General features: G+C 44.5%; 1 protein-coding gene across 1 annotated transcript in view; it reads left to right on the plus strand.

The window, feature by feature from the left end:
* The window catches only part of NOL6 (nucleolar protein 6), a 915540-nt gene that overhangs the window by 111998 nt on the left and 789367 nt on the right, over positions 1–14175 (plus strand). The window contains exons 6-9 of the mRNA XM_069626862.1: positions 4691–4825; positions 5388–5551; positions 6642–6762; positions 12171–12229. Of these exons, the coding sequence (XP_069482963.1) occupies positions 4691–4825; positions 5388–5551; positions 6642–6762; positions 12171–12229 (479 nt within the window). The remainder of the gene's footprint in view (positions 1–4690; positions 4826–5387; positions 5552–6641; positions 6763–12170; positions 12230–14175) is intronic.

The following is a 14175-nucleotide window of genomic DNA, read 5'->3' on the forward strand; positions in this document are numbered from 1 at the left end:
CAAATGGCTTTCAACACCATGTTGAAAAAAGTAGCAGAATTCTTCAAAATTGCCACTCGAGAGGCTTTGCCTGAGCAGGATTTTGTGGAGGACATTATTAAGGATAAACCTCCGGCAAGTTAATCCATTCCACTCCTTAACTCTGTTAAGAGGCGGATAGCTCCATCTTTAGTCACACCTGCCCAGACAAGGGCCGTGAACCTGAGAGTCGAAAAATTATTTCGGCCTTCTCCTTCTGACCCTCTATATATCAAGGGGCATGCCATCCCGGACTCGCTGGTGGTGACCACTACTCGTAAGACGCAGGGGGGTACCCCTTGCCACTGGAGAAACACCTCCAGACAAGGAGTCTAAAAGATTGTATGCCCTAGGCAAACCTGTCATGTCAGCAGCTGCATATACCATTCGGGTTGCTAATAACACTACGCTATTAGCAAGCTATGCCGATGCCCAATGAAACCTGCTCCAAGAAGGCCTTCAAGAGGTCCCGGAACCGGCCAGGACCAAGCTTCTCGCCATTGTTGCGGAAGGAAAACTGGTTAACCAGAAAGTGGTTGAAAACATCCTGGATACTGCAGAAACATCTGGCAGATCCCTTGCACAAGGGACTCTTCTGAAGAGACACGCATGGCTGCATACATCGAGATTTAGACCTGAAACTCAGGCCTCCCACATTAATGGGGCCCATGGAAGAGTCAAACCTCTTTGGGAAAGCAGTTGATGAAGCGTTGGAGACAGCCAAAAGCAGCATGAGACCCTAAAATCTCTGCAACAAATTACACAAAAACCCTCTTCCCAGAGGGGTAATAACTCTCGGCGGTCCTTTCGAGGACAAGGTCGTGCCGGTCAAAACAAATACGGCACGGGCAGCTTCAACAATAACCAAACATCTGGAAGCCCCTCTTACTATCCCTCGAGGGGTCAGAAACGCGGCAAAGGTGGAGGCAGAGGCCCCAATCCCAGAGGAGCCACAGCCTTGGGTCGGAAATAACCACCAAGTCCAGGTCACCTCCCATGCCTCCCCGGTCGGGGGACGATTAACATCTTTCCTCAAGGCATGGGAGGGGTTAACTTCCGACCAGTGGGTCTTAAAGACGGTCGCCCACGGTTATTGTGTGGAATTCTCCCGACCTCCACAGTTCAGACCGCCGCGCTCACGGCGCCTTTCACCGGACCATCTAAACATTCTGATTCAAGAGGTGGAAGCACTGCTGGGAAAGGACGCCATAGAAGCCGTCCCTATTCTTCAGGTAAACAAGGGTATTTATTCAGTGTACTTCCTTGTACCCAAAAAGGATCTCAGCATGCGTCCTGTTCTAGATCTGCGCCCAGCGATCAAGTTAATAAAACCCCAGAAGTTTTGCATGGTAACACTACAAGAAGTGATCCCATTGCTGAAACGGGTGGACATCATGGCAACATTGGATATGAAAGATGCATACTTTCCTATTTCAATGTTGCCGGCGCACAGAAAATACCAAAGGTTCATGATCCAGGACAAACACTACCAGTTCAAAATACTCCCCTTTGGCATTGCCTCGGCGTCAAGGGTGTTTACCAAAGTCCTGGCAGTGGCAGCAGCACACCTGCGCAGACTATCAGTCCCAGTTTACTCTTACCTCGACGACTGGCTCATTACGGGGGACTCGTTCGACGCTTGTTTTTCGAACACCCAAAAAACAGTAGATCTCTTCTTCAGCCTGGGCTTTTCAATCAACGAAAAGAAGTCCAGCCTAGTCCACAGCCAAGTAAAACTATTTCTGGGGGCACTAATTCGGACGGAAGATGGTCTTGTCTTCCCCTCCAGCGAGAGGGTTCAGAACATGCTCTTTCAGATTCCTCAATATGTAGCCAGTCGAGAGGTGACGGTACGCAAAACCATGCGGTTGCTAGGGATGATGGCGTCATGTATATACTTGGTTCCCCACGCGCGGCTGCGCATGCGTCCCATGCAAGAGTGGCTAAACAGCCAGTGGTGTCAGGCCAGCGGACAATGGGAAGATCTGGTAGTTGTCTCACCAGCCCTCGTTCTCTCTCTGCAGTGGTGGTCGAGGGAAAACCTCCTGAAGGGGAAAACCTTCACCACCCCTGCAGTGGAAGCCACTCTCACGACAGACGCATCTCTCACGTTGTGGGGGAGGGGGGCTCACCTGCTTCAGCAGACAGACACCGAGTGTGGTCCCCTCAAGTAGCGTCCAATCATATAAACTTACTGGAGCTATTAGCAGTGTTCAAAGCATTGAAAGCCTTTCAGGTACAACTGCAAAGGAAGACGGTGTTGATCTTAACCGACAGCACTACAGCAATGTATTACCTGAACAAACACGGGGGCACTCACTCTCCAGGGCTATCCAAGCTGTCCCAAAACATTTGGATATGGGCTCTCAAACACAAGATGTTTTTGTTGTCCCAAAATGTTCCAGGGGAACTCAATCTTCTAGCAGATGTACTCAGCAGAGATTTTCCTCTGCCAGGAGGATACGAATGGCGAATGCACGAAGACATTGTATCCAGCGTCTTCACAAATGGGGGTTCCCAGAGATCGACCTGTTCGCTACTCAGGAGAACGCCCAATGCCAAGACTACGCCACCAGGTACCCCCAGAACCGGTCCAAGCGGAACGGTCTCTGGATAACTTGGTCGGGGAAATTTGTCTACGCTTTTCCCCTGACTCCCCTTCTCAACAAGATAGTGCACCGGATGCACCAGGAACCAGTTACCATGATACTAGTGGCACCAATGTGGGCCACCCAACCCTGGTTCGCTCACCTGATGGAAATGTCCCTCTCCCCACCAGTCGAGCTGTCCTGCCCGTACAACATGTTGGCTCAGGACAGGGGGGGAACCCTACACCCATGCCCCCAAACCCTGAACTTAGCAGCCTGGCTCCTGAGATCATAGAGTTTGGACACCTGCAACGCCCTTAGGTGTATGGGCATACTCGGGGTAGCGAGGAAACCTAATGCACGTTATTGCTATGCTAGCAAGTGGAAACCTTTTCGTCATCTGGTGCAATTCCAAGGGTGTCAATCCTATCAATTGCTCACCCTCACACATTGTGTTGTATCTAACCCACCTGTTGTACTCTGGGTTAGTCTTTAATTCCCTAAAGGTTTATCTGGCTGCTTTGTCAGCCTACACCACATCACAGCAAAAGGTATCGGGGTGGAAGATACCAGTGATTAAAGCCTTTATGGAAGGAGTTGAGAGAATGTATCCTCCCATCTCTCACCCAGCCCCTGGTTGGGATCTGAATGTGGTTTTAAACAGGCTCATGGGAGCTACCTGCGAGCCTATGCATAAAGCAAGACAGTAAGACCTGACTTCTAAAACAGCCTTCCTAGTGGCTATCACTTCTATCAGAAGGGTTAGCGAACTACAGGCTCTTTCTGTTTTAGACCCCTTTGTTACAGTCCACAAAGATAAGGTAGTTCTGCGCACACATCCCAGGTTTGCGCCTAAATTTATTTCGAAGTTCCATGTGAACCAGTCAATCGAACTACCCACTTTCTTCCAGAACCCTACTAACATGGCCGAAAGCAGCCTTCACACACTAGACGTGCGCATAGAAATCATGTTTTACCTGGAGAAACAATTATTCTTTTCATTGGCAGCTGGTAGAGAAGGGGATCCTGTCTCTAAATCAGCTGTCTCAAGGTGGATTGTCAAATACATCACACTATGTTACACTCTTGCGAAGGAGAACTGCCCTTCAAGCCTAGAGCACATTCTACTCGAGGCACTGGGGCATCCATAGCATTCATTGCAAATGTTCCTCTTGAGTCGATTTGCAAAGCGGCAACCTGGAGTTCTGTAAACACCTTTACAAAACACTATTGCCTAGACACTCATTCTAGGTCTGATTCTCAAGTGGGACAAGCAGTACTAAGATATCTTTTCTCTACTGTTCCTTCTCACAACCCACCTCCTACTCCGGGTACTGCTCGTTAGTGTATGCACAGCATGTGATTCTAAGCAGATTAACAAGCATCAGAAGACCTGCATTACTTAACGTAATAGCTTTTCTGATGATTGTATCTGCTTAGATTCACATGCGCCCTCCCTACCGCCCCGCTCGGGGTGGAAGGAACATAGATTTCTTACTACTTTCTCTCTTTATGTACTCACTCAATATAGCCTTGGGCTCCCTCATGGCAGAAAAAATACAATCGGATGGACCTCGGCGCGTGAGGGATTTTGGGTACTACACACGTCACGATAGGGATAGTGTTACAGACACGCCTATGCCGAAGTCCCCTTTCGGTCCCCGAAAGACCAGATGCAATACTCTACGGTTACCACTGGATGTCGGACCATATGCACAGCATGTGAATCTAAGCAGATACAATCATCAGAAATTCTATTCCGGTAAGTAATGCATGTCACATCATGCTAGATCCTGGGAGCTGCCAATGTTGGGGTATTACAGCTATAGATGGGAATATTTTTCTTTCCATGTGTGAAAGCACAATTTAACCTCTCTTAACACAAGGCTGCTTTCTCTCTTTTTTCCTTGGCTGTATATTTTGCAGCAATAACCATTGAAAAGTCATCAGATCATTGTTCAATAGTACCATTATACTACAGGTTTGTTTAGATTTTATTTAGACTTCTATAATTGGTTTGAGGTCTCCAGCATCTTCTAAATATTCTCTTTGTACAGTGAATCTTTCTTCTCTTGCGTGTTCAGGTAAAGATGAGAAGCTGGTGACTGTACGGCTACATGTTTGCCCACCTCCTGGATTCTTTAAAAGCAGTCGTCTCCATCCCACTAAAAACAACGTGAGGACAGCTTGGTTCCTTGAAAAAGGACCCCCCCAGCAAGGTATGTGCCTAGCGGAAGTGTGTACAGCCTTTTTGAATCTCAGTTACAAGGCAGGATTTGGCAAGTGTGGGCCATCCGCTCTTCTCAAAAAATCTGTTTGCTGCCATATTACAGCTCCTAAATGTGTTGATTGCCTACATGACAACTATTTTGAGGATTCAGAACTCTAATTAGTGCTTAGCAAGGTCAGTTTGAAAATAATCTTGCCTCATCTTTTACATTTATGGTCGTTTGAAATGGCCCTCTATCAAAGTCCAAAAAGCCACAGTGACAATGTGACTCCATGCAACAAGCTCTAGGAGGCTAAATGTAACAATTGTTGCTTCTTATCATTTTGTAATTATAAAGTGTTTTTTTATGATGATTGAGTTCTGATGGTGGTTGTTGCATCTGCTTTATATAGCATTGATATTTGTAAGCTATTGGATGCGGTTTGCAGATTTCACAAGCTGGTATATTTTGGGTTCCAGTCATTGGTCCTCCTATTTCCTATTGTCTTTGTGGTCACCATTGCGGTGGCATCCTCGTTACCTTGTTGTAAGCCGTGTTATTTTGTTCCCAGGAACCATTGAGCCTCCAACACCTCACTATAACAACGCAGTTCTCTCGGACACTGTCCTGGAGCAACATCTGCATTACCTGGCCAGTGCTAGCACCGACTTCCCTGGCATGAAGGATGGCATTTCCATTCTGAAAGTATGGCTGCACCAGAGGGAGCTTGACAAGGTAGGAAAGCTTGGAGCTCTTAGTGGCTTGGATGGTCTGCTTCCAGAAACATTGTTGGGTTGAAGCTAAAACCCTGTCGTAGAGCGCTCGACAAAGGGGCACATCCAGGGCTTTACTGGGATTGGTGTTGGGACAAAGAAAATTATGCTTAAAGAACTTGTAAATAGGATATCAAAATAAAGATTTTATTGTGACTTCTGACTTTGGAGAAGTTGGATGTTTTTCGAGTTTCCTGTGCAAAGGAAATTATTATTTCAGCAATCCTTTTTTTATTTTGTTGACTTTCATTCTTTCTATAAGCAAATCAATGTTTACTTCCATGCAAAGCCAGTTTTCAACTCGCAAAAATCCTAGTTATAATATTCTTTAGAAGTCTAGCTGAAAATCTCCTTTGTTGGCACAATGCGTTCACATAGAAGGACCCATAGGCTTATTATTTATTTTATTTATTTGCATTTGTATAGCGCACTTACAGCCCAAGGGCATCGGGCGCTTGTTACATGAAGTCTTACAAGAAAGTGTAATTAGGCAGGTTACATGTGCCGGAGTTGGTCTCTTAGGTACAAGTGCATAGAAATAAATGACGTAATACTTATTCATGAGATGGTAGCCACAGAATATTTGCATTCTTGTGTGATGGTTATTACGCTGTGCCAGTTATTGTTGGCAAGGCCACAAATAAAGATTACCTGCTAGATTTCTATGAAAGCAGTATTCTGATGAGTGTTTATAAAGGGGGTGGCATTGGCAATTTCCATTTAAGCAAAAGTTAGTAAAGCACCGCCTAGTTTTCAGTTGTCCTATTCTTAAGTTTTTTCCTCAGACCGCTCAAATGTGATCGTTTTAGTGCATGTTTTGCTTTCTTGTTAGACTGTAGCGGATCGAAACAAGTTAGTTAAAATGTTATACTGCGATCTCTTAATGAAAGGTTCTTGAACTCGCCCTCTAACTGCAGATCGTGCTATTGTTATTATTCATTTAGATTGCACATGAGCACTGAGTGAGCAACACACACTTGTCCTATTTGAAAGTTTATGCTCTGCTCTTGTTTAGCCAAGTTTCTCACTCAACTCTTCTTTTCCATTCACAGGGCTTTGGCAGTTTTAATGGCTTTGCAGCTTCGATGCTTGTGTTGTATCTTCTATCAAAGCACAAAATCAATAAGCTGATGAGTGGATATCAAGTTTTACGGAACGTTCTGCAGTTCTTGGGTATGCGAATGTCTTTGTGCATTATTGGTGGCTTACTGTCCTCTTGTTTTGTACATGCTTTTTTCTGTCTAGATTTAGGGTGAACTGTAAAATTGGGTGCTGGCGTCTCCCGTTCCTGTGCTCAGGCAGTGAGAGGCACTGAGTCAGTTAGATGGGGTTTCTTTGATTATTCCCCGGCTCACCTAGTAGTAGTTGAGCGGCCAAGGTCCCTGCTTAGGTGGTGTGCAGCGTGGTTTCAAGATGAGTGTAACACTATGATCATTAAATAAGGGAAAGTCCACACCTGGATGCTAACAACCTAATATGAAGCAGCACCTTTGCCAAACCGGACATCTGCACTCGACCCACTGATGGACAAGTGGATGCACAAGAGCCACCATTTCTGACCTCTTGGGTTGGCCAATGTCCCAAACACTGATTACCAGCTTTTGGAAATTACAGAAAATAACCAGCCACCAGTTTTCCTGTTTTGTGTATTTGGAAAGGCATCCAAATGAGAATAACACTAAGTCCTCTCTTGAATAGTGGGTCACAAATGTACTATTGGGCACTGCGTAGTGTCGGTACTAGTATCCAGCTGAGCAAATTGGTAGCCAGTTTGTCGCACATCAGAGCTTTCATTCGGGATTGAATTTTGGTTGCTCTTCTACAAGCACTAAGATCTTAACTGTTAAATGCTGACCTTTAGTGAGGGCCTAGTTGACCTTTGACTTTGCGATTAACATGATGATTGTTGGGGAGATTATTTATTTTTATTAAATAAGGTGCATATTAGTTTTAAAAAACTTTTTGCACACCTTATGCAATTACATTTCATCATATTAGTTCATTTAGATAGTTGGGGAAATGTATCAGTGTTATGCTTAATCCCATCTCCTAATGAGACCCGCAGCACTTTTTGCTGGACTTCAGGATCTTTATCTTGTTCTCCTGAATGAGGGGAGCCTTTTCCCCAAAATCATTCTTACTTGCTCCAACCCTAGGACTTTGTTCTTTATGTTTTACCTTGTGTTATGGTGTCTTGCTTTCCTCCATATCTCTTAAAGACATCTGTGTGACACTTTTGCAGCACACAGCAGCCCCTGGGCAGTGTTGCTGGTGACCCTTTGGGTTCTACTTTTTCTATTCTTGTTTTTTCCATAAGAACTACTGTTCTTGAGGAAACAAGGGATACTCTGTATCCTTCCTACAACTTTGACTTATGAGAGATTAGCACACATCACCTTAAGCGGAGTTCTAATGGGATCCCCTTTCCGTCTGCTCCTGTGACTTTCTAGTCTCAGTGACAACCCTACGTTTATGGCTGGTGGCAGAGGACGTGTTCTACCAACTAGTGTGCTATTTCTTTACCGCAAACTGTGTTCAGTCTCGGTTATGCACAATAGGATCACCTATGTTTTAACGTGCTGGCTCCTTTCTTTTTTTTGCCATTCCTCATGTGGTTGTCCTTTGCTAGCCCTTCTACCATTCTGGGAGGGGAGGTCTGTGTGTGTGTGTGTATGTGTTTTTTGCCTTTGGCAGGAACCCTAGCGTGTTCCTGCCTAGGCTCCAGTGTGTCTGCGAAGACACGCCTTGAAACACTTGTGTATAGGCGTGTTATAAATGCCATATCATATCAGGAAGTGTGGGAGGAGTTTAACACTGCCCTGCCCTTTCTCTGCCAGAGTGTCTGAATGGGGGGGGGGCTGGCTGTCCTGATTGGACAGCCACCCTGCCCTTTCTGTAAAATGCTGAGAGTTTGTAGAGTTTGTAGAGTGGTGAGTGGGAAAACTGAATATAAGGTGAGGTTCCTGAGGTAGAAGACAAGTCGACCACTGGAACAGAGGATCCAAAGCTGAAGGTGTCCAGAGACCCTTCTGGTAACCGTGAAAAGACCACTGCTGTCCTGTCCCTGTTTTCTTTTCGACAGAGGAGCTCCGAAGAGGACTCCTCCTTCTCTTTGGCTGGTGGGACCTACCAGCCCCAAGACAGACTACAGATCAAGCCTTCTCGCAAGTTGCTGTGACCTTCCAGGGCTGCAAACCGTGAATACTAGTGCAACATTTTGGCAAGGCCGAATCTGTCCATAATTTTGGTGAGCTCCAGTTAGACCTCCAGAGGCACGATCCCACTCATGTGCAGGACTGCAGAATTAAAGATGATCAATGCGGCGTTAACCATCCTTTGTTGGCGCCAAAACTGCAGACCGACGTCCATGCATGAGTCCTCTCTCGCGACTGCTGCTATGACATCTCATTCAGAGGCCTCCCTTTCATCACCAGACAGAGGAATCGGGAGACTAGGTCTGTCGCTACTGCACAGGAGAGAATCCAGCTACGGTGTGCGTGCATTCTAACTTTATGTACCGTGGGGCTAAAGGTAGAACTTACCATAAGCCAAAGAGTCGCTCCAGTGAGACTGGAGTGCGTTACGAGGTGTCTGGGTGTCCACCCTACCTCTGGCCCTTGCTTGACAGCTTGTATCCTAATTGGGAGTCCTTTGCAGGGTCCACCTACTTTGAGTTATATTACTAATCATTTTTATTTATGTGACTAAAGGAACTTTACCTGTTCTGCTTCTACATAAGACTTTGGTTCCACTCCTATACTGACTTTGTTGGTACAATTAGAGAATGGACTTTAAAAGCATTAGAAGCCTTGAAAAGGGTCACTACAACCTAAAGAATTGCTGAAGCATATATAACCAATTATTTTCCTTCTTACAGTCTTTATTTGATGTGGTTTTGCTAAATGAATACAGCTACCGTATATGTTGTAAATCAATATGAGCACGCGGTAGTACTTATCTTACGGTAGAATTGTCATTAGTGTCATCCTCTTTAACAAATGCAACTGCTGTTAAGTTGGATTTCTAAATTCTGACCTGGTGGGCAGAAGTTTAGGAGGCCAACCTAGTTTAGTGGAACAGGGGAATCTTCTGGACCAACCAGACCATTCGAGGGGATTGGGTCCTCCGACGTATTCCATATCTGATAGGTAATGTCCACAGCTGTGCTGCTTCGGAAAATGTTCTGCGTCCTGCGTCTGACGTCGATGCGCCGACCCTGAGGACCTCCTCCACGGCCGACGTCACCCGATGTGATAAGTAGGACGCACAACGCCCGTAGCCTCAGTTCCGTTTTTTCCGCGAATGTGTTCGCTTCGTGAATCTCGGTACACCTCGACTCTTTGGAGTTTGTTGTATTCTTCTCGGTTCCTTTGCACCTGTTCGGTTTTTGTGAAAACCTGTTTGTGAAACGATGTCTATAGGGATAGTGTTACAGACACGCCTTGTCGACATCCCCTATAGGGATAGTGTTACAGACACGCCTTGTCGACGTCCCCTTTTCGACTACGAAAAACAAAATGCAATACTCTGCAGTGACCACTGGATGTCGGACTATGCACAACATGTGAATCTAAGCAGATACAACCATCAGAAATGATTTTACGGTAAGTAATGCATTGTCGTATAAGTTTAACAACTGGGTCTCGCGTCCCCTGACCTACCGTATAACCTGTCAAGAATAAGTCTGCCTTGAGTTTTACGTGCAATTCTTAATAAGTGTATTGCAGGCTTTACTTATCTTGGTCTGCCTTGTGCCATCCTAAACTAAGTTGGACAGTTATTTATATTTTGTATTTGTTTTGCTTACCTGTTTTTGCATTTATATTTGCTTACCTTTTGTCTGTGTTCAACTGATCTGAAAAGAAACTGTAATTGTATATTGCACCAACAGGTCTTACTCACCTGGTATAACTGAGTGTTATCCTGAGTGTAGTTATAGGTGTGTACTGTTCCTTGAATCTGTGTTCCACTATTCAGGGTTGCTTTATTAAGTGATTCCTTAACTGAGTGTCACTCCATGACTGCCTGGGTCTAGTGCCCTTGACTTAATGTAAAGTAATCTAAAAGTAACTGATAGTTTTACTCCGCATGTATAGGGTTGTCCTATACTAAACGTTTGATACAGTCTGACTTCCCTCCCTCCCTAGAAATACTGTTAGTTTTCTGAGCAGAGTCTATGCTTTGGTCAGTGTAATTTAAAGCATTGTGTTGTGTTTTTATAACTGAGTTATTAATAATGTAATGGTACTTATTTTCCCAAGATTCGTCTTGGCCAAAAATAAACCCTTTATTTTTACAATACGTAGTGTTTCAGTGTTCCTTTGGTTCATATGTATGCTACAATTTCTTTGTATCAAACTACAGCCCTCTCTCCCTCTTAAGATAAGCCTGGCTGCTCTAAGCTACCATACAGTCGGGTGTTACAGCCTTATACTAAGAGTACAAGTTTTGTACTGATTCACTTGTGTGATTTTACTACACTCTTAGTTGGACTTTAACTGTGTTGAATTAACCCTCATTTTCCTTCCTACACCTTTTCCATCCTACAGAGTTTCTCTGTGTGACATCGTAAATGAATTAAACTGTCACAGACCGTGTAAATAGTAGTGGCACGCACCCACATTTATTAAACAGTGGAACTATTAGTGTAATTTCCGGTCACTATCATAAGTGCAAGCAACTACTATTGAAGCAGTCACCCTTAAAAAGTATTGTTGATATTTCCTATGTGTATTGGTTAGTCCACGATGGTATTTATTTACCTGCCTTGTGCATATATAATGTATATTTTATTATAACTTTCAGTGTACAAGAGCTTCTTTGGGCTACTATATTGATTGGGTTATTTGTACTTAAATACAGCTCACATCCTCTTCCTAAAATAATCCTGGCTGCTCTGCCATTCTACCAATCCTTTGGGTAGTGCAGATTTGTACTAGGAGTTGGGGACCTGTATACCAAGGGATAGTTGTATAGAGTCTTCCCTCCAGGTGGACTTTACAAAAACTCCCCTAACAATGATTATGGAAAAGACTTAAAAACAAAATCTTTACCAATAATTTGTTGCAATAACTTTACTTGGCTTTTAGGCAATATAAACTAATTTCTAGAATACCTGTGTGTGGAGATTGCTCTTTTCTTTTATTTATTTTAAGCATTTCATCCAGTTTTCTTGTGTACTCCATCCCTTCCTAAGAGTTGGCCTTAGTTACTCAACTACAGAAAACCCTTGATAAATCATGAAACGATTAAGGGTTGCCTGGTCTCGTAGGCCTAGGAAAGTAAACCTATCAAAGTTGTTTTTGGGTCCTCCTCTGGAATTTTATATCTATATAGTGTAAGTATGTTTAGGGCTTTCAGCAATGTGCTACCCAAAGGGTGAAACTACTGTAAAATACAGTGCATGGTCCTCCAGCTGGTCATGGCTACCATGATGACAACAGTGCTGCTTTTGTGACAATGTAATTTCGATTCAAATGAGATTTAAATTAACATTTAGCCTTGAAGAGCATGGACTTAAAATCAAAGAGAATTGTTTGCTTGTTTCCTACTCCTTAATCGTGCTGCTGTTCTTTTTCCAGCTACCGCAGATCTGACCGTCAACGGGATAAGCTTGTCCAAGTCTTCAGATGTTTCCCTGGTAAGTGTAGAGCTCAGGCACTTGCATGAGGGGACCACATCTTGTAGTTTGTGTAGTGGGTAGTTAGAAATTCAGGAGATGGACTTTGGAAATTGGCATGAGTTATCCCATTCTGAACATTTATAATATATTTTTTTGCTGTTGGCGAGGGATAGATACCAGAACACTTTTTGAAACCAGATCTAGTTTAAGCTTTCTTCCTATTTTGGCTCTTGCTGATGTCAGCCAGAGCTATTGAATTAGAAACAAAAGATAGAAAATTACACTGGCATAATAAAAAGCAGTCTTTTTTCCCCTTGTTAAATTATTTTTGCTCTGACCATAGAAACTCTGTTCAAGTATACAATGTTTATATCCAATCCGTTATAGTGAATGCACATATCTCGAATATTTTTGTAACGAAAACCTTTATAGTGAATGCATTTTGGGTTGAGGTAAAGGGTTAAATATTTTCGGGAAACGTTTGGGGTGGGTTTTTAGGTGTGGTAAATGGGAGTTGAAGATAAGCCGCCCCCTCCCAACCAAAAAAATGCATTCACTATAAAGGTTTTCGTTATAAAATATTCGAGATGTGTGCATTCACTAAAACGGATTTTGATATAAAGACATGTAACCCTCTGTTTATTGTGATTTTACTTAATTTATGAGTCCTGCTTTCATCCATACTTTTTAAAGGCATCATTCATTTACATTTGCAGCACATTTGCAGCACACAACACCCTTTGTGCAGTCTTGCATTCCTTTTTGTATAATTTTTTTTTTCTTAAATCGTGTTGTCAAGGTTGGAGGGATATCCTTCTTAGCTTTTTCCTTTTGAGTGATCAACACACACACCACCCTATGTTGAGTGCTGAGCGGTTACCTGGTTTTCTCCAGCATGGCGTCTGGCATGGATTCACATGCTCATTAATATTCCCCGTCGTCGGGCTGGCAATCCTTGGTAAAAGACAAAACAGTTTCACCTTCGTTTACAAACTTTCTTTCTCCTATAAACCAATTACTGAGTTCTGCGTCAAACTGCCCCAGCCAATGACTGTCCTCTCCCTAAAGCCCCCTCCTCTGGCAGCCATCTTCAGATTTCTACCGCACGTCCAAGTGTTGGAAGTCTTTGTGTTTCGCTCTTAGCGCTTTCTGTGGTTTTTCATGCTTTTTTGCTACGAAAATCCTATTTTAGATCGATCGAGCCTGTGTGCTCCATCGTTTCTTCCGACGAACGGGGAATCCGGTTTTCAGCATCTTTCATCGCCCCTCAAGGGCGGAATCATCAAGTGTTTCTTCTTCTTTGAAGTTTCCAGAAGGCCATCAGGCCTATACCGCACGTCGGACGATGTTGGAGGAGAAGGACAGGGGTTCCCTGTTCAAGCACTGTACCAGCTGCGGTTTGCAGAAAGTTTTCGTGGAGGACAAGCAGTCCCTGTGCGTTTATTGTAGTCACCCGACGCACAAGGAGGAAGATTGCAAGATCTGTCATGGCTTTACCAAGAGCACTATGAAGGATCGGCACAGCAGACTGGCGGCGTGGCTCAAGGCCAAGGCCCCTGCCCTGTGTGGTTCAGAGGCAGGCCTCCTACAGGTCCAGCCAGCCAGAGAAGGTTTCTAAGTCCTTTGTGAGCGCTCCATCCGAGGGGGCCCAAGACTAGGCCAAGCACAGAGAGTCCGGCTGGAGTCACTGTGCAAGCAGGTCCCGCGATGACCAGGGTGCATTTGTCTCCAATGGCCTCAGTCTCCAGCCATTGCTCCAGCTCTTTGTCGCAGAGAAAGTCTGCTACCCGGGGGAAGCTACGGGAGAAGCCGGAGAAGGCCAAGTCGCAGGAAAAGGTGGCGACCTGCCCATGAAGGCCTAGGTGATACAGGCTAAATCGTCCGCATCTATTGAGCTGGTGGCCACCGCCCTTTCGAAGCCGAAAGGGGCTGACCCGGTCCAGGCTGTGCCTGCGGCGACCAGG

Source organism: Ambystoma mexicanum, chromosome 6p, assembly GCF_040938575.1.
Source record: "Ambystoma mexicanum isolate Mex_15411 chromosome 6p, UKY_AmexF1_1, whole genome shotgun sequence".
Classification (NCBI taxonomy): domain Eukaryota; kingdom Metazoa; phylum Chordata; class Amphibia; order Caudata; family Ambystomatidae; genus Ambystoma; species Ambystoma mexicanum.